Below are 21,009 nucleotides of genomic sequence, written 5' to 3' on the forward strand. Positions count from 1 at the left end.
CCCAACTAATTTATTTTTATATTTACTTTTGAATTAATATCATGAGTTTAATTTTTTATAAAATTCAATACAATAATAACTCTTTAAGAATTCAATAACAACCGTGCATTGCACGGGATTTAAACTAGTTAGCTACTAAGAATATATTCGTACAAGTTTTCGATCTTGGAAAGGAAGAAACATGCTAAAGATCTCAAATGGGCAAATTTGTCAATTTAATCTTTTTTTTTTTTTTTGAGCTCTCAATTTAGTCAAAAAGTCGGGTTAAAAATTGTAATTTTGTCTAACAAATCAATGCATTCAAGCAAAATCAAAAGACCTCAATAGATCAAGAAACTTGTATTTCAATGGAGAAAACAAACATGACAATGGGCTTCAATAATGGAGGAGGACACCCCTTAGCTCCCACTTTTTTGTTGTTAAGCATGACATTAATTCTCCATATTTTTTTTTTCTTATGGTATATGTTTAATTCGACGGCAAAGTCGCCAAAAATATACTGGTGAAATTGTGAAAGTAGTGGTTCACGAGAGGAAAGCTCAATTGCTTTAATGGTATACCAAGAGTTAAAATGAAAATTGTGGGAAGAGGAATAGGATGGAGGTGGGTCATGGGTTGGAATCGTTGGAAGAAAACGGTACAACAAAGATATACACTCCCTCCGTTTTTAAATACTTGCTTCATTTCTCCGTGCGCGGAGTTTTAGGAAAAATTGAAAAAAAGGTACTCCCTCCGTTTCACTTTGTTAGTCCCCTTTAGAATCAATCACTTAAAATAAAAAAAAGGAGGAATCTTAGTAATTTGGAATTTGATTGCAACTTTGTAATTAATGTTTTGTCTTTTCTTGTTTTATTTATGGTTATTGGTTATAATTAATCGCCTATTAAAAATTTTGATTGGAAAATTTGCCATGTCAGCAGTCCTCTAGCACATACATTAACCAATCAAAATTATTTAATTCTTCAAACACCCAATTAGATTAATTGCTCATGGATTATGAAAATTATTCAACTTATTATAATGTTAGGAAATATTCAATGTGGGTACATCATTTTGAAACGCCCAAAATAGTATATGGGACTAACAAAATGAAACGGAGGGAGTAATAAAATATGGAGGTAGTGAGGTAATTTTTTTGGAGGCAGTGGGGTGGTTGGGAGAATAAAAAATTGTAAAAAGCAAAAGTCGTGGAAGAATTGGAGGAGAGAGAGTAGTATTATGTTGGAGGAGATCAATAGATCAAGAATTGGAGGAGAGGGAGTAGTATTATGTTGGGCCCACTAGGTGTGAGAATTAAATTAAATATTGGTAAAAGTTTTCTATAAAAGGAAATGGAGCAAGTATTAGAAAACGGAGGGAGTAATATTGATAGGAATTCATTTGTTTACTTTTTTGCCATGTTGAAAAATAAGAGATGTTTTTCATAATGAGAGAAACCATAAGATGTATATCAAGTGCAATTTAAAACACAGAGAGGGTATATATAAAAAGTTCATGTGAGATTCATCTTAAGATAAATTTTATAATTTTCACATCTATAATTCACTATATTAATGACCAAAAATGCACAATGGAGATTTGTTTGTAACCTAGTATAAGTCAATAGATTTTCTCATTATTCAGTACATTTGTTTATAAATTAGACTTTGATTGGTACCAATAGACTTCGTTTTGGTATTCGGTAATTTATTTTAACCGTTGCAGCCTAGCTACTCACAAGTCACAACCTATAAGTTACTCCCTAACGCCATATGAGGGCACCCCAGTTAATCTTATTGTTAAATTATGTGTTTTATCTAGCACTGAAAACGGTGCAATTTGATCGAAATAAACTTTTTTTTTTCAATTGAGTGTTTTACAGCTGTTTCCTTCCTCCATTCAAGTTACGCCATTAAATTCGTTGCATCCTTCATTAAAGCTTCAACCTCCTTCCTTCCCCTATCTCCACCTACTTCTATCAACACCATCATGGCCAACACCATCTTCATCGCCTCTACCTTCCACCAACGACATTACCATCTCCGACGACTTCGATGTCAAAATAAACGAAAATCCTAAATGAAAAAGTTATCCATTAACATCCCCCATTGTTTCTTTCTTCATTAATGTCGTCGTCCAAGAAGTTGACAGTGTTAATTTCTCTTTCAAAATATACCTAAAATTACAAAATTATCCATATTTAAATACTCCCTCAGTGTTTTTCTAAGTGTTACACTTCTAATTTTCGACCTTGTTTTTTTAAGTGTTACATTTCCTTTTTTAGCAAAAAGCTAAATTAAAATATTTATATCTTTCTCCTCTCATGGTCCACCCAAAAAGCTAAATGCATGTGATGAGGAGAGAGATAGAAAGAAATGACAACCTAAAAAGGAAAGAAAACATTAGTTGCAAATAATGTGTAGCATTCATTTTTGGCAAAAGTTGCAAAAAATATGAAACGGAGGTAGTATTTCTTTTCTCTCACATTCATTACTTTTCAATAAACTATTAACCTACATCTTTCTTTTACGATTTTTTAATACTCTTAAATTGCCTAAAACTATACCCTTAGATAAATCACGAAGATCAACTTGTATTTTAGCCATACTGCGATTATTCAAAATTAACATCACAGCCTCACAGGCGCTTCTTTAACCAAATTTCAAAACCCCCGAATTACACAAACTCCTACTAGGGCTCGCTTCAACCTCCATTCTCTCTTCTGCTCACACTACTACTGCTACTTCCTCCTACTGCACAAACCCAAGTTCGAGGAGAGAGAAATCAATGGCGAACGAAGCAGACATGAGCGGTTGGACCGACCTTCTTCATTCCTCCACTAAGCTTCTCGAACAAGCTGCTCCTTCCGCACAGTTTCCTCCTCTTCAGGTTTTTTCTCTCTCTTCAATTTCATCGTTCATGCTTCAAGTGTTTCGGCTTTTTTGAATTAGGTTAAATTGATGATTCAAGATTGAAATCTTAAATTTAATTTATGTTTGGATTGATTTTAGAGGAATTTGGATCAATTGGAAGCCTTGTCCAAGAAGCTTAAGGCTAAAACCCTAAGAAATGAAGCTCCTTCTCAGTCTATTGCTGCTACCAGGTCTGCCATTGTTTCATTTCTTGTTTATTTTATGTTTTTGTGATTGAACTGCATTTTTCTTTGTGTTTTCCATTTGCATTTTGATTTTTTATTTATTGGTATCTATATATTATGTTAATTATAATTAATTCAACTATATGCTATGATATAATGTCCACAAATTTCTGTAATTGGGTTTGTGGTTTGGGGAAGTGGGGTTGTGGGGATAGAGGACAGGCAATTGGTTTGGTTTGTGGTGATTGATTGACAGCATAACACGGGGATTTATACGATGAGCAAGGCGATTAATTCTAGGAAAGATAGTATCTGTCATTGAATTCTGTCTTTCTCTACGGAATTTAGATGTTGGGTTAGATTGCTGCTAGTATTGCTACATAAGGATCATTGGCTGGTAAGAACTTAGAATGGTATAGTATATTTTATTGGGATTTCCCTGGGATTTATTTACTCATACGTGCCAAAAATTTTGCTCTTTATTGTATGCTTGATTTGGAGAGAGTGAGGGGTAATGATAGATTAAGAGTTCAAAATGGGGATGAGAATATAGTTTTGGTTCCTTTTTTGGGACTTCTAGGAGGGATAATGAATATAAGGAGGGTCAATTTTGCAGTTAATAAACTGAATATTTAATAATTCTGTAACGAAGATAGTAGGTTTATAAACAAGCAATCTGATCTTTAGCTCTACCAGATATTAGATTTCATATGAGTTGCAAAACATAATTGATCTTTATATTATTTTTTAATTTTTTATTTTTTGGGAGAACCGGAGGGGGGAAACAACTCCACCAAGGTAATAATGCCGTGCGGAAATAGTGCTCAGAAACTAAGAGCATAACTTTTTAGTATGATGTTAGTATACCGCAGCCTCTGTGCTACTATCAGCCCAAAGCGTGCTGCTAGCACTTCAGCAATATCGGCACTCCACTGTCTACACTGCACTATACCTCCTGACACCAACAGCTAGCAACTCCCCTATCTCTGACCTGATGACCACTTCTAGGCCTACACCCCTCCATTGAATATTGCTGCATCAACCTTTATTTATAGCTTCCTCCTTTGTTAAACTCTTAAGCTGAGAAAATGGTATCATGGTGTTTCTTATTTATCCCCCTTTACTCTTTCCTTATATGCTTAATTGCTTATCGGCTATTGCTGTGGACTTAATTTGCTGCCTGTTGTTAGGTTGTTAGCTCGTGAGGGGATTAATGCAGAGCAACTTGCAAGGGATTTAAAGTCTTTTGAACTGAAGGTAAATGCTGTTGAATTGTTTTCGGTGTATGGGAACTAATCTTTGCTGGTCACCCCCGTTTTAGTTGATGTATATAATGCTCTTTACACTATCATGGAACTGTTGCTGTACCTGTCTAAAGAATCTGGAAGTTTCACTCTGTCCTCTTGCAATACCCTTCCGCCCCCCCCCCCCCCCCCCAAAAAAAAAAAAAAAAAAAAAATTCTTTTATGTTGTGTAGAATGATTTTGACTCAGTTTACTTTCTTTATCTTGAAGACCACCTATGAGGATGTTTTCCCAGCTGAAGCAACTAGTGTCGAAGAGTATCTCCAACAGGTACTTTCCCTCCCTGTTTTGTGGTTTACAGTGAAAGTTTGAACATTTTCTAAAAAAAACTCCAGGATTAGGTTTATGTTCTGTTATATTCTTTATTTATTGTTTGGTTGTTGGCATTGCAATATAAACATGGCTTTTTGTCTACAGTCATTTTGTGTTAAGAAATTTACGTTTATAGGTTTTTATGTCCAACCGTTGTGCATAGCTGTGTACTTCTTAGCATGTTTTGTTGGTTGTATCATTTAGTTCCTGAAATCCTGCTTGCAGGTACATGAGATGGCAATGGTCTCATCCATCCAGGAAGCTCAGAAGGATAATCTGAGAAATTTTGATGACTATATGATGAAAGTTTTGGAGGTTAGTGTGCCAAGCAGGTTGCTCTGGTTTTGTCCAAGTGCTCATACATTTTGCCCTACTCTCTTGTATTACGTCCTGCTATCAGCATTGGTTATTGTGATGTATATCTAGTGAAAATTATTATTGTTAGTATGATATACCATTTGCATGTTAATTTTTTGTTTGAATTAAAGTATATGGTTACTCAATCTTCTTTAATAAAAAAAAATAGAACTTACTGTCTTTGTTATTGTTTCTGCCCACGATCACCTGGCCCACACAACTATGATTATAATTTATCCTTTCTGAAGTTTGATGCTGCATATGTGTTGCATCTTTTTTGTGATGTGTAGATCTTCTGGTTCGTAATATATTTGATTGTCATCCATTTAGGAGTAAGAGAGTTACAATTCTGATCTTGAGGGAGTTGGTTTGATGGTGACAAGTCTTTAGTTGTTGAGAAACAAGATTCACTTTGGTGGTTAAGAAGATCTAATCACTTTTTCATCTTCAGATGTATATACTTTTTACATAGTTATGTGTAGAAGCATTTTGTTTTTTTTTGTTGTTTTTTTTTTTTTTTTTTTTCCCTTGCTCTTTCTATCTGTTGCAATTCCTTTACATCCTTAAAGATGGAATATCTTTGCAGTGAGATAGTGGATGAGAAAGAGATAGAGTTTTGGCTGAGATACCATGCGCTATCTTCCACAATGGAGTAGGAAAGAGAATGCACTATATGAGCGGAGTGTGATGTGATTTCTAATGAAATTTGTTCTATTCATTTTCAATTTAGGAATCATCATTTGGATTGATAATTGGTAAACCATTGCCGTTTTGTAACCCCTGCCACACCATCAAGCATAACCTAGCCCTGTTTTAAAAGACTCCTAATTCATCATTGTCATAGCCTAATCTGGCTTGTATTTTGACCCTTTATTGCAAATTTGCAATCAGTGAAGGATTTGATCTTTAGTAGTTGTCCATTTCAAGGTGTTCTCTCAAGTGAGAAGGATTGTTTGAAATTATTACGTAAAAGGAGTGCGAATGACTCATGCACAAACCTCGTGGGTTAGTGCTATAACTCTTATTGTTTAGATTTAGAGTGTCTCTTAACTTGGGTTTGCAAGTGTTTTGATATATTAATAGTCATAAACCATTCTCATATACATTATGACTTTCTTGAGTTCAAAATTTTTGTTTATATGATTATTCTTCCTATGCTTCCTGGTTGTTTTTTATTTATTTATTTATTTATTTTTAATTTTTTTTTTATAATAAAGAGTGAGTGTTCTGCAGGGGAAGAAGTTATTAATTACTGGAATTCTAACATTAAACTTTGCATGTTTGATTTTCTGCAGTACGATTGGCAAAAGGAAAAAAGGGATTATCTTCAAGTTTTGAGCCGTATTTCAACATTGCCTCGTTCTAATACTGGTGAAGCAACTAATGCAATTACTCGTTCAGGTCAAATAGTATCAGTGTCTTCTACACCTCAAGCCTTTAGTGGATCCTCCAGTATGGAGATTGTCCCTCAAACTAATAGGCCCACTGAGGAGAAGAAGGCTTCAGTTTATGCTGAGGTTGTGAGGAGCCTCAACAGTGCAAGGGAGCGTGCTTTGTCATTTAAAGTAAGGCTGTTGATTTACAAATTGTTCATAGCTTACTGTTTTCTTTATAATTTTACCTGTGTGCATGCTGCGGGTGCGTATGTATTTTTTTATATTATATTTTGAAATTTCCTGTTTAGCTCTTGTGATGAGGGCATAGTGCATGATTGCCCAACTACTGTATTATACTGGATTAAACTTTGAAAGAGTACTGCATAAGTTGTGAAGGCAGGATTTTTTGTTGGGATATCAAACTCAAGAAATGTATTGGATATTATTATTTGCTTTCCTCATAAATCTCCATGCTATAAGCAAAATTTTCTTTGTGAAGAGAATAAAAACCAACCTCTATCCCCAGAAAATGATATTGGACTGAGCATGAATATTATAAGTCTAATGAGCATTAATGAGATATATGATCCACTTATAGATTTATATACATCTGTTGATGCCTTATTTGATAATTTCCCCTCAACTTATTTTTTTTCCTTCATTACTTTGTGATTTGATCATTCTTTTATATGTAGTTGGAAGTATACTTGAGTGTTTAAAATCCTCTATGACAAGACCAATGACACATTGCACAAAAAGTGTTTGAATGTCTTGGATTATTATTTATTTATTTTTATCCTTTGAAGTAATTAGATTAATTTAGCTCTAACTGTTCAACTAAATGGATTGAGTTGGTGTTAACATGAAGTTGACTTGTGCTAGCCTTCAAACCATTTAACTAATTTTTTGTAGGCAGTCTCAGTTTTTTTTTTTTTTTTTTTTTTTACACTCCTGTCCTAAAATAAGCTTTCAAATATGTAAGTTAGTGAAGTTAGAAAGTCGAATAGCTTTAAATTTCATTGTGGTGACATGATCAAAGCAAATTATAAACAATTTAGAATCGACTTGCTCAAAGTTCGATTTGAGATTGTTAAATATGGATCATTTATTAATTGACTTGATACGACAAGACTACTCAAACCAGATACAAAAAGTAAAAAACTGCATGTTAGCGTTGAAATTTTCAAGTCAAATTATATCAGTCAGTGTTACTCGATTGAAATGGGGTGGTTTGATGTCTTAATCTTAAGGTATTTTTAACCTGGCTAGTTCATATTAATTTATTAAATTTCTGGATTTCTGGATCTGTTCTGATGTTGTTCATCATCAAGAAGGTTTTTAGTGTGTTTATTTCAAATGCCTCTTACTGAAAGATTTCTTCTCATCCTTGTCTTTTCCAAGTTTGCTTTATAATCGGTGCATTACTGACTATTCTTTTCTTGTTATTTTTTTCTTTTCTTTTCTTTTCGTGAAGCCTGCTTCAGCATTTAAAATTGCTTTTGAAAGTTTGGCTCTTGAGGCATCTGGGGGAAAGTCTGTTGGCATGCAGAAGATATGGCACCTTGTGCAGGTTGGTTGTGAGATTATATGATTCATCTTGGTGACTATACAAGATATTACTATTTATAAATTATCCTTGATTTAATGTTAATGTATTGGTTCTTTGTAGACATTGGTGGGTGAGGATATAAATAATCAGCAGAATATTTCAAGGAAAATGATGTTGGTGAATGGTGCCAGGCGGCATTTGGAGTGGGGACATTCGAAGCATGTTATTGAAACAATACAAAATCATCCTGTACAGGTTAATAACCGCCAGTTTCTTTTTCTGAGCAAGTGTTTCTCAAAACTAGTGCTTGTGCAATCTGATCCCTTGTTGGTACTTTTTGGCTTGTAGTAGTTTCTGCCAATATATCTCATTCTTTGTTAATACAATAATTGTCCAGCCTTTAACAATAATCCCATCTTTTTTTAATGCATATGTATGCTTGCATCTTATACCTGACAATCTGACATGGTTTTTGTTGCATTAACATATTCGGGGTCTTGTAATCAGGCTGCACTCGGGGGTTCTGTTGGTAATCTACAAAGAATTCACGCATTTCTTCGGGTTAGTTGGAGTTATTATTTATCAGTTAATTGAATCATGAATTACACTTTGTGTATTTTGGGACTTTATAATCATCAATGTCATGCTTTTTACAGATCCGTTTACGAGATCATGGGGTTCTAGATTTTGATGCAGCTGATGCCAGGAGGCAACCTCCTTTGGATACAACTTGGCAACAGGTCCTATAGTATCTGTTAAATTACTGTTTTCTTTTCTATCCTATCTAGTATACCCTTCCTGTTTTTGTTTAATGCAAACAGTTGCTATACATTGGTGAAATGACAAGGAGCTCAGAACATTGTCTCAGAATTGATATCCCTACAATTTCCTAGTTTATCTTTCACGATCATCATGTTATTTGAAACCTGATAGTAATAAGTTAGTTCTTGTTAAATCAGGATTGGGTTCAGAAATTGTTTCCAAACTTGGTTGTTTCACATTTAATATACCTGTTTCATCTGTGTGAAGCTATAGAGGACCTGAATATGATACCGGCTTTTATTTGTCTAAAGTACTGAATCTTCTCATACTATTGTTTCAGATATATTTCTGCTTAAGAAGTGGGTATTACGATGAAGCAAAGAGTGTAGCTCAGTCATCTCGTGTTTCTCTTCAATTTGCTCCTCAGGTATTGTTTGTTCATCCCCTGTATTTTTGTAAGGTGTAAGATGATATTTCATAACTTTCTACTGTGGCAGCTTTCAGAATGGTTATCTACTGGAGGTGTGGTATCTGCAAATACTGCTGCTGCAGCTTCTGAAGAATGCGAGAAAATGTTCAGAATGGGTGATCGCGGGGCTCGAGCAGTGTATGACAGAAAGAAACTATTACTTTATGCTATGATTTCTGGATCTCGCAGGCAGATTGACCGCCTTCTTAGAGAGCTACCAAATCTGTTCAACACCATAGAGGACTTTCTATGGTTCCAGTTGTGTGCCATACGGGACAATTCACATGGAGCCTCATCCTCTGCACTGAATGAGGGGTCTGTGCCTTACACCTTAGAGGATTTACAAACATACCTTAACAAGTTTGAGCCATCATATTACACTAAGAGTGGGAAGGACCCTCTCATGTACCCATATGTTTTGCTATTGAGCATTCAGTTGTTACCAGCTGTCATCTACTTGTCAAAAGAAATGGGTGAAGGGTTTAACATTGATGCAGTCCACATAGCAATTACATTTGCGGATCACGGGGTTTTTTCAGAAAGTGCTGCTGCAGGACAGAAACTAGGATTGATGGATGCTTTTGCTGAAGTATCTAGCATGATTAGGCAGTATGGGTCCGCATACTTAAGAATTGGAAATCTTTCTATGGCACTCGAATATTATGCACAAGCAGCTGCTGCAGTTGGGGGTGGTCAATTGTCATGGGTAGGAAGAGGTAGTTTAGATCAGCAAAGGCAGAGAAGCTTAATGTTGAATCAGCTTCTTACAGAATTGTTGTTACGTGATAATGGAATCTATCTCCTACTTGGACCTAGGGGTGCTGGAGAAGAAGCTGAACTGAGACGATTTTTTACTGATGCTGGTTCAAGACAACAATTTCTGCTTGAAGCAGCTCGACAGTGTCAGGAAACTGGTTTGTTTGAAAAAGTAATAATCTAATGATCTGATTCCTTGGTGCTTGCTAGATAATTAGTACTGCTCTCTGGATAATTAGTCACATGTTACTTTTTTATTCCAAAAAATGGTTACCTTCCTTATAATAAACTGCTATGGTTTTCTTATATACAAAAAAAAAAAAAAAAAAAAAAAAAAGAAAAAGAAAAGAAAAAGAAAACTGCTATAGTTTCTCATTATGTCCATGCTTAGATTGCTTGACAGGGACTAGCCCAGGAGGGTGAATATGATCTGAATTTTATAGTAGGTCTTTTAGTGAAGTCATGTTAGATGCTTAATATTAGGAGCTAATACTATGTTTGCCACTTTTTGGGATGAAAAGGGTATTTTATACCTTGTGTTTCCTTTCTTATGATCATGTATTCGATCATCATCAATTTTCTTAATGCTCTTTTCATATTGAATCAGTCTGTAGAAATTCAGAAGAGAGTTGGTGCATTTGGAATGGCTTTAGATACAATTAATAAGTGCTTATCTGAAGCAATCTGCTCACTATCACGTGGCAAACTCAATGGTGATAGTCGGACAGCCGCACTCATCCATTCGGGCAATGAGATATTAGAGATGTGCAAATATTATCCTGAGATCAGGTATGTTTATTTATCACGATCGCATATACTTAATTTTCCATTCAGCTGCATTCTTATTTCAGTGTAGCTTCTCTAAGCTGATGCTCCAGAAAGGGAAATGTTATGCCAAATGCTGGATAAACTTGCGCAAGAATATAATATTAGATTTCTATATTTTATTCTCATATTTGCTGTTTTATTTATGGTTCTGTTGCTTAGTGGTTATCTTGGGAGCTTGCTGGTTTTTGCCTTTTGTACATACTAATCAATACTGTGCACTTAATTCTTTTTAAATAGAATGCCAGCAAAATAAGCCTGGGTGAGAAAGACTTTAAAATTACCTGAGAGCAACTTGTCATTTATATATGAAAAAAAAACTTTAATTTCCAGGTTTTCATATAAGAAAAATTACAGAATCAATGTTTGTTGTGTGTGGGGGTGGGGGCCGGGGGGGGGGGGGGGGTGGGGGGGTCAATTGACCCTATAATTTACTTCGTATACTCTGCTTTTAAGCTAACAGGACAACATTACTGCACTAGGATATTAAGTTAAACTCTTCTTCCCATCTAGTATATTACCTTTTTTCTTGTGTTGTTTTTAGGTTACAGGTAAATTTATTGCTGTTCCTCCCTCTTTAACTAAACACAATCATTTCTGTTAAATAGGAGTTACATGATGCAGTTTACTTGTTTGCAAAATTGGTATGACCGTATGAGTGTTATTTTACTAAATTATCAGTTGGCCTGAGTCTTGATAGTCTCTTCATCAACTTGCTGTTTCCTCCTTTCCTGTTATTGTCTATGCTGTTTGCACTTGTAGATTTTGTAAGAGCCATAATGGTTAATTTTGTGCTAACATGTAGCTGGGATGCATTCATAATTTCTGTCCTGGAAGGCTAACTTGAAATTTCTGTGCAGCGTAAAAGATAGAGAGCATGTTATAGAACAAGAAACTGTCTTGAGACAGCTTGAGGCGACACTGTCAATTCATGAGCACGCACGACAGGGCCGCCATTTGGATGCATTACGAGAGATTGCAAAACTTCCATTCCTTCCACTGGATCCACGTGCACCAGGGTTAAGCATGGATTCATTCCAGAATTTATCCCCTTATGTCCAGGCTTGTGTCCCTGACCTTCTAAGAGTTGCCTTAAGTTGTCTGGACAATGTGACAGATACTGATGGGTCTCTTCGTGCTTTAAGAACAAAGGTAATTACAGGCAGCCTGGTTTCATCCCTGAGCATATACATTCAGCTATTGGCTATGTGTCATCACATGCAAATGTCACATTCAGTTATTATATTAAACTTCATGCTTTAGCTTGTTTAGTTGCAAATTAGCTAACTCTGATCATATGGATGTGTGGTACTAGAGAAGTGGGCTTTTGGCTTTCTTGATGGACAAAATGCACTAATATTCCTTGAATTTTCTGAATATTATGACTGGTCTTATACAGATCATCACACTCCTCTATACTAGTTTTTGTGTTCGTGCTTTTTTACATGGTTTTTTTTTTCTTTCACAAATAATGCTTACACATGCTAGTGAGAAGTACTAAGTGCTCATTCATTGTAAATATAATGAACTTGCTTGTCTGATGTGAGGTTCTACTTTCACAGGTTGCAAATTTTCTTGCGAACAATCTACATCGAAATTGGCCTAGTGATTTGTTTGAGAAGGTCGCAAGAAGCCTTTGAAATGAAGCACAAGGGAAAGGTTGGCAGCTTGGACAGCACTGCCAAGCTTACTGTCAAATGCTGGTGCCAAGCGCTTACCATTCCTCTTGCACATTATGTACATTTTTGAAATTAGCACTTCCTATTTCTTTCTTTTTACCGATACATAGAATTTTTCTTGCGGCTAGAGCAAATTAGGCTGTGTGTGTTTTGGTATGATTTACTATGTCGTCCTGCCTTTAATTACTTTTCTTGTAGAAGTTAGAAGTATTAGTGACAACTAGAAGAATATTCAACTATGTTCTCCAATAGTATAATTTGTAATATGGCTAAAATTATCATTCCAGAATTCAGAGCAAACTCTTATTTCTATTTGACATATACTTGCCACTTTGCTTCTTGCACTTCAATGAATGCCATTTCAGGCTAGTTTGAGAGGTTTTAACCCTGCTATGTGAATGTGTATGTGTGGATGCATCGTTTCATAATCTGTCTGAAGTGTATCCGAGTTTCAATTTCTGTTATCGAATGATATTATCACCTTTGTTCATGTCATGACAGGTTTGAATCTCTCTTAACTAGTTACCGCCATTTGAAACATGGTTAATAATAAAATTAATCTAAATTGCTTATCTAGGCTACAATAAAATTTCTGTACCAGAAACTAAAAGTAATTTGCACTGAAAGCAAAAAAGAGTTAGTAATAAACTGTAATTGTTTTTTTCTTAAAAGAAAACTGTAATTGTTTTTGAATACGTACTTGAATTAGGTAATCAGATTCCCATCTCTAAGATCTCAATCCTGGATAATATGACGTACAAAATGTTTTTTTTTAACCATTTTTAACTATAACATGACGTTTTATATCCTACAAAAGACACATTGTAAGAGGACATTTTTATTAGTACAATAATATTGATCATATCATAAAATGATCATTGGCTTAGAGGCAAATTTAGCTAGGGCCTATGTATGATAGGTCACAAATTTGGTTCGTTCCTTCCTTACCCTTATTTTCTAATACTTGCGCCTACAAAGCGTAACACCATCACCAATTGAAAGAAGAGTAGACTCAATTCGAGGGTCACTGGCAAGAAAGCTATTCAACTTCTTGATTGCATCGTATCCATTTTGTTTAACGTATTTCATAACAGGGTCATTCTTGAATATTTCATCATCACTAGCCAAGGCAACTGAACCAAACCAAAGAGTGTTGTCGAACGCGATTACTCCTCCAATCTTAACAAGTTTAAGCAATGGCTCATGATAATTGATGTAGTTTTCCTTATCAGCATCAACAAAGGCAAAATCAAAGCTCCCTTCCTTACCCTGCATATTTAATTATTGTTATACAAAACAAATACATACACATACTCCAAATTTTGAATATAATACGAGATTAACAAATACTCCTACGAATTTATTTTTAAAGAAGTCGATTTTAATATGAAGTGTCAATCAAATTATACAAAATACAACACATAACTTTCGTCAATAAAAAAAAAAAAAAAAAAAGTACAACACATAACTTACAAGGTAGTTTGAATTTTTCATATCAACCAGACAACAATTAAAAATAAATGTAAAAAACTCTAGATTCATTAGTACATTTAACTTACCTTGCTTATTAGGTCATTCAAAAATGGCATGGCATTTCCTTGAACAAAGTCAATTTTGTGTTCAACTCCGGCCTTTTTAATGGATGGCAGTCCAACCTCGTACGCCTCTCTATTCGGGTCAACTGCTAGAACCTACAATCATACAAAATCAACGCTTCAAGACTAATATTATTGTACGAAGTATTAAATAAGGTGAACTAAACACGTTCTGTAGATGTCTTTTAAATTTCACAAGTTGAAATTAAACTCCACCTTGCCATCATCGGGGAGAGCGAGTGCAGTAGCAAGAAGTGAATAACCAGTGAATACTCCGATTTCCAAAGTGTTTTTTGCGTTCATGAGCTTCAATAACATTGCAAGAAACTGTGTTTCATCCACAGCTGCATTCATGATGCTCCTAAACATCCCATAAATAAAGTTTAAGATGATTAATTTATATAGTACAGACGTACGGTAATGATCGTGTATATGTAATCCTTTGACTATAAACTTAATTTTACTAAACTGAAATCATTATGACTTTATATAAATTTTTTAAGATGGAGTGAACAGGGCCTAGTTTTGTAAGAAATTAAAAGTCGCGATACAATTTTTTTCGTCCTCTAGCTAAGAAAGTACGTACATGTGTTTGTATTTCTCGACGGTGGCTTCTCTAATTTCCTTCAACTGCTCGTGCTCATTTGGGTAACCACTGACTTCTAAGATGTACTGTCAACAAACAAATAAATTTAAATCCATCCACACTATATTATACGTATACAACTATACAAGTATCAGGTTAATTAAATAATAATTTCATTAAATAAAAAATTGCTACTCGTATAAATATTTATATGATGATCATATTTACATAAAATAATCTAGCATTGTTTATTTATTTTACTGTAATAATTATTAAGCAAATAATTATTTTATTGTAATTAAGAAATAACGACTAACCTCTGCAAGGGCTGGACTGTTGAGAATGGTCTTCTCCTTGATTGTCTTCAAATTATCCATTGCTTCTATCTAATTCTTTGTAATTTGCTTAATTAATTTTGATAATTGATGTATAAAGAGAAGCAAATTATTATAAGAATTTCTTGGAGTTGGGGTAGAAAACTAATATTTTAATCGGAAAATAAGTAGTAAATATATAAGAAACCAAAAGATTTTTTTTTTTTCTTGGATCTCCTTCAGTCGCCTGGCCACTATACTTGGTCAATTTTATACAGTACGAATCAAAGAAAAAAAAAAAAAACAGTTACATATTAATTTGGGACTAGTCTTGCTTATTTGATGTATGTAGATTAACAAAATTTAGTCAAATGTACGTGACAAGTAAAATTAGATAGAGGCATTACAAAGTGTGAGGGGAATTGGGGATCATTAATTAAGAATTAGAGTCTCTAAGGAGGTAAATAAAGGCAGTACAACAAAGAAAATCACACCCAAATGCAGAGGTGTCATAAGTTTATAACCACACCCGATCCGGCCCAAACAATATCTGATTCAAATATTAACTCATGTAGACACAATAATTTAGTACTTTGTATGATTTAACTTTGAAAAATAACCCGATTCGACCCTGCCTTACCAAATTTAATCTACGTTGGATATTAGAATTCTGTGCCACCGATCTATCATGCATTGCATGAAGAATCCTCAAATACTGACTTAAAGTGGCTGATCAGTAGCACAACTTTGACTCTATCTAGGTTCCAGCCACCCTCTTTGAATATACTACAGTATTTTGTTTGTTTTGTAAAATCAAAAGTTAACATAGACTAAATCACCTCTTTTTACCATGAAATCATGACTAAGGCCTTGTTTGGCAATTGGCTGTTGGCTGTTCGCTGTCAGCTGCTTTGATTGGCTGGTTTGACTGGCTGTTTGTATTGGCTTTTTTGTTGGCTGTTTGACTTTTTATTAGTCTAAAAACATGTTTGGTAAAATTGGCTGTTTGATGTTATTAGTAACTTAGGTAGCCAAAAGCCAAAAGCTACTCCAAGTAGCTTTTTCATTTTGGCTTAATAGCTAGCTTTTCAGCTGGCTGAAAAAGCCATTTACCAAACACAAATTTTGGATGTTTGACCAAATGAAAAAGCCAAAAGCCAAAAGCCAACCAAAAAGCCAATGAAAAGCCATTTACCAAATAAGCCCTAAATCACCTCTTTTCATGCAATTTTGTTTTTGTTCTCAGGCTCATACTGTTCACATTTTTCTGTGAGCAATCTCAAAATCACCTCTGATCGAAGCTTATTTATGATACACTTTAGCTTAAATTTTGGTAGCTTGTCTAGGGCATTACGGTTTCATTTTCAACGGTGATGTGATTGTCATATATTGTTTATAGCTTGTGAATCGTGAAATATCATTGTTGAATAGAACTTTGATTTTTAGAGATATTATTTTCTCATTTACTTCCTCTATGGATTAACTCTATATGATTGTTTTTGGGTAAACCAAGTACACATTTTGAGACTTAGTATTGCATTTGTATAATAGTCTTTCAAAGCAATCGGGTAGACTTCCTAATCGTCATGTGGTGTTTACTCTTCTCTTTGAAGAGATTTTTTCACGTAGACATTGTGTCCTTTGCTTGGTTGTTTATGCTTGTTCAATTGTTATATGTTCCTGCCTTTTCGTGTGATATTGCTGAAGTATTGTTGATCTTGGAGAATATATCATGTTGATTGTGTTGATTGAACAAACCAATAGTGAGAACTTGCTTGTGGTTTTTTTGTCGGTTATTTCACAATAGGTGTATTCACCTCAATATGTTTACCAACAAAACATGTTATACACATAGAGTAATAGAGTTATAAAATCAATTGAGTGTAGTCAATAATTCCCTCAGTACACATAACATATAACACGTGATAGTCCAAATGTCCAATATATTACCTCATGTACTCACTACCTCTATTAAAATCTGACCTAACCAAAATGACTCGGCATAACTAATGAACTAGTATCCTAATAACCTAATACAAATTCGACAATTTGTGAAAGTATACTCTAGCTCATGAAGCATTACATACTTTCGAATTAAAAAAGGTACTGTGAAAAGAATTGTAGAATTAGATTATAATGTAACAATACTTGTAAATTATAAATGTCTCACATTGATGAAAGACGGGAAAGTTAAAACGCTATATAAAGTTAAGAGGATTTTATTTTATCATATGTATATGTATATGTATATGTATATATATTTTATTTATTTATTTTTTGAAATCAAGTTAAAGAAGATACTTGACTATTACCATATGCTTTTGGGATAAACCTATTTAGGACCTGTTCATATTTACTAAACTGAGCTGAATTGAACTGATTGGAGCGGAACTGAACTGAACTGATTGGAACTGAACTGAACTGAACTGAGCTGAAATGAATATTTTATGTGAGAGGGAAATTAAGAGCTGAACTGAACTGAACTGAACTGATTGGAACTGAACTGAACTGAAATTAAGTAAATGTGAACAGGCCCTTAGATTTAATATGAAAAAAAACACATAGTTTAGGGCTTGTTTGGCCTTTTTTTTTTCTTCACAGTTTCCAATTTTTTTGAAAACATAAAATCAAGAAACAAAAAAAAAAAGGTGTTTCCACTTTACAATTGTCAATTTTCAAAATTTTTAAGATTTTAATAAATTTGACTAATTTTTTATTCATTATATATTTATAAGATATATATCATACTACGTATGATTTTAAAAAACAAAATTCCAAAATACAGAAAACCACATAATGTCACACGAACCATTAATTACCAAATTGCCACTTTGATTTGCAAATGCAAGAAACTAGAATCTCCTCGAAAACTAAAAACAAAAAGTGCAAACTTGAATTTTCCGTCGTCACTTTCACAGTTTCACTACACAGACTAATACAGCAACTCTACCAAACACCATTTCAGCAAGTAAGTATTTCTCCCTTTTTTTTCTTGTCAATTTTGATAGTTAGATTTCTCTAAAAAATATTTAACCTTTTTCTGATGTAGTGAATTGGGTTCTTATCATTTGTCTAATAAAATTTGCAGTAATTTGCCTAACAACTTGAATGATCCCAGAAGATTGAAACATTTAGACATCTGGGTTTGACTTGTTTTGTTTAATCTTTGTTTATTGTCAAGTAATTAGTTGCATAATTAGGATTTATTGTTGTATGCTTTCTGAAAAAGTCGTGGCACTTGAATTATGGCCTTGCAAAATTGAAATTAAAATTCCCCTAAAATTGGATTGGGGTAATTTAGTTTTAATTATTATAGTGGACTTGTAAGATATTTGTAATTAATTATCACAAAGTTCAATGCCAAATCTTGGGGATTTAGTGTTTGGACATTACACTATGGGTTATGCGGTTATGCCAAAAGATACAAATTTCTCACAAAATGTTTACTTTTGAGCTTGATGATAACCTTATTGTCAAAATCTGAATGCTTCCATTTCCCAACTTTTAGCTGAGTTGGGTGTGGAAACATGAACCTAGATGATATAAATGTTCAATGTACTCATAGATGTAGCCTTGTAGGTGAGGGCTAATCTGAGATTTTTGAAATTGGGAGTCTATGAGAATTTTCATGTCAAAAGGTCAAAGTAAAGTCTTATTTAGAATGGGGTCGAATAAATTAGAGAGTGACGGCATCCGAGATAACGGGTGATTGATTTGAATCATGGGTTGATGTAGTGGTAGTTAGAGGTAGAAGGAGGGATGTGAAATCATTATCTTCATTTAAGGGGTGATACTTTACCCTAGGTGAACTATTACCTTCACTAGGAAGGTATGAGTAATTAATTTCCCACCACTTTCTCCTCCCTAAACCACCATCTCTACTCAAGTACTCAGTTTCCTTATATCTCCTATTAACCTTATTCATTGCTTCCATGTTCTAATTTCCCTAAGAGACGAAGGAAAAATGGATACCTTTCAACTTTCTTATATTAATCTTATCAGTATCAAGCAAAGGAAGACAATTTTTAATGCCCCTTTGAAATTTCTAAAGTGATTTGCGGATCAGGAGTGGAAGATGCACCTATCCTGTAGATAAAAGTAATGTATAACTCTATCCTGTCCTTAAATTAGCATCCATATCCAACTCTAGAGTTGTAGGCCTACTTCCATCAATTTATTTATCACCCCTCCCTCTCATTATTGTTCCTTGTCTAATATGAGTCAACACCAACCCGCTTTTACAAATTATTGACTTCCTGAATTCCCTTTGGCTTTGTTCTGTGGTCTCTGGGCTGATTCATAGGTACAGTGAAAACGTCACTAAATTCAATGGTTGTCTCAAAGAGGTTCTCAGGATTAAAAGCTCCATTGAGATTTGACTCACCATTGGAGAGACTCCCAATCTTGTTCCATGCTCGAGGTTTTCACAATTTTGATTGACATAGTCTCCAATCACTCTCCATTTAAAGGGAGCCTTAAGTCTTAAACAATGATATTTTATTCTAGTACATTAGTGCTCTATTATTTTTGTTATTTTTTTGCTATTTTTACTGGGGTTCATTATTTGAAGATCAATTTCCAAATTGGAGATAGTCAGTGTTACTCATATTGCCTATTGTGCTGAAACTTAACCTTTGAGGTTGCTCAGATGATGGTGTGAAGGAGATGGAGTGCCATGGAGCATTGAAGAACGACAAAAAATGAAAATAAATAAATAAATAAATAAATAAATAAATTTTTTTAAAAAAAAAAAGTGAAAGAATTGGAGATAGTCTGTGTTACTCTCCCTCTCTCTCTCTCTCTCTCTCTCTTTTTTTTTTTTTTTTTTTTTTTTTTTTTTTAAAAAAAAAAAATTCGATTCTTGGGTTGGCCTTTGAGTTTATCTGTTCTTCTGCAGTCTTTATCTTCAAACACTTATCCATGCTTAGAGTTGCTTTCTCTTTTGTGATCATACAAGTAGTAATTTTGTGATCATTCAAGTAGTAATTTTGTGATCATTCAAGTAGTACTTAGCTTTGTCTAATTTGATGGTGCAATTTGCCATTATATGCTAATTATGACATAAAATCATGTTATAAGTAGCCACAGAAAACCTATGTTTCAGTTAAGAGTTTTTATGACGTTCACAATTCTTCTGAATAGTTCCAACACAACCAAGTCTCAACTTAAGCCCTTCTCCTATCATCAGACGTTGATATGGGGAACTGATCTATTTACTTGTGCCACGTGGTCATTGCAGATTGCTCTATTTTTAACGAAGGAAGAAAATGGACTTGTCAACATCCCAGAAACTCACTCTTGGCTATGCTGCCCTAGTTGGCGTTGGTGGGGTTATGGGTTATATGAAGAGAGGTAGCCTTATGTCCCTTGGTGCTGGTGGAGCGTCGTCTGCTTTACTGTACTATGTTTACACAGAACTCCCAAATAATCCAGCTTTTGCCTCATCACTTGGGCTTGGGGTCTCTACAATGTTGCTTGGATCAATGGGTTATCGTTTTCAGAAAACGAGGAAGGTATTTCCTGCTGGAGTTGTTGCTCTTCTGTCACTTGGAATGACTGGTGGATACCTACATGGAATCATGCGAAGTCAACACTAGACGGTGATAGGATACTTGGAAGCATCATGGTATTGTCTAGGTTGAAACTTTAGAAAACATTTGTAGTCTGGTAGTCTGATAATGTTTGTTGGAGTTGAGAAAGGTGGGGTGTTAGTATGAATAATGAATTGTTGTTTTAATTCATGTTTGTTTGAACATGAATAACAATTTTATACTTCGTTTATCACAGTGAAGCCATTTTATAGCACATATTAGTCAATTTCATGGGAGGCAGTACTCTTAATGGCAGTACATTGGAGACTGGAAGATCTTAGCTAGCAGGAGGCATCTGCCCTAGTAGAATCGTACTTCACTAAAATGTTACTACCTCCGTTACATAAAATAGAGAGGGAAAATGTCTAATCGTTGCAAATAATATGTAACGGAGGTAGTAGCTTACTTGGTAAAATGTGAGATGACATTTTAAATAGCTAAATGTTAACTATGATAAT

The 21,009-nt window shown here is 34.3% G+C and overlaps 2 protein-coding genes and 1 pseudogene across 3 annotated transcripts; 2 read left to right on the top strand and 1 right to left on the bottom strand.

Moving 5' to 3' along the window:
* Positions 1 to 2,628: 2,628 nt before the first annotated feature.
* LOC145607763 (nuclear pore complex protein NUP93A-like) lies at positions 2,629 to 12,809 on the top strand. Its single transcript, XM_081663354.1, has 15 exons — positions 2,629 to 2,868; positions 2,991 to 3,082; positions 4,267 to 4,333; positions 4,591 to 4,650; positions 4,918 to 5,007; positions 6,345 to 6,614; positions 7,900 to 7,995; positions 8,095 to 8,229; positions 8,482 to 8,535; positions 8,631 to 8,714; positions 9,077 to 9,163; positions 9,234 to 10,133; positions 10,569 to 10,750; positions 11,647 to 11,938; positions 12,349 to 12,809. The coding sequence occupies exons 1-15, from the start codon at positions 2,767 to 2,769 to the stop codon at positions 12,424 to 12,426; spliced, it is 2,589 nt and encodes an 862-aa protein (XP_081519480.1). The 5' UTR covers positions 2,629 to 2,766; the 3' UTR covers positions 12,427 to 12,809.
* Positions 12,810 to 13,259: 450 nt separating this feature from the next.
* LOC145608645 (flavonoid 3',5'-methyltransferase-like) lies at positions 13,260 to 15,091 on the bottom strand. Its single transcript, XM_081664253.1, has 5 exons — positions 14,964 to 15,091; positions 14,647 to 14,732; positions 14,277 to 14,421; positions 14,025 to 14,156; positions 13,260 to 13,734 (listed from the first exon to the last, which is right to left on the bottom strand). Exons 1-5 carry the CDS (start codon positions 15,021 to 15,023, stop codon positions 13,423 to 13,425), a joined length of 735 nt encoding a protein of 244 aa, XP_081520379.1. The 5' UTR covers positions 15,024 to 15,091; the 3' UTR covers positions 13,260 to 13,422.
* Positions 15,092 to 17,805: 2,714 nt separating this feature from the next.
* LOC145609412 (protein FATTY ACID EXPORT 7 pseudogene) lies at positions 17,806 to 20,765 on the top strand (annotated as a pseudogene). Its single transcript, XR_014106027.1, has 2 exons — positions 17,806 to 17,928; positions 20,200 to 20,765. The product of XR_014106027.1 is annotated as a protein FATTY ACID EXPORT 7 pseudogene (transcript).
* The last annotated feature ends 244 nt before the right edge of the window (positions 20,766 to 21,009 follow it).

This window comes from Chenopodium album, chromosome 23 (genome assembly GCF_948465745.1).
Source record: "Chenopodium album chromosome 23, dcCheAlbu1.1, whole genome shotgun sequence".
Lineage (NCBI taxonomy): Eukaryota > Viridiplantae > Streptophyta > Magnoliopsida > Caryophyllales > Amaranthaceae > Chenopodium > Chenopodium album.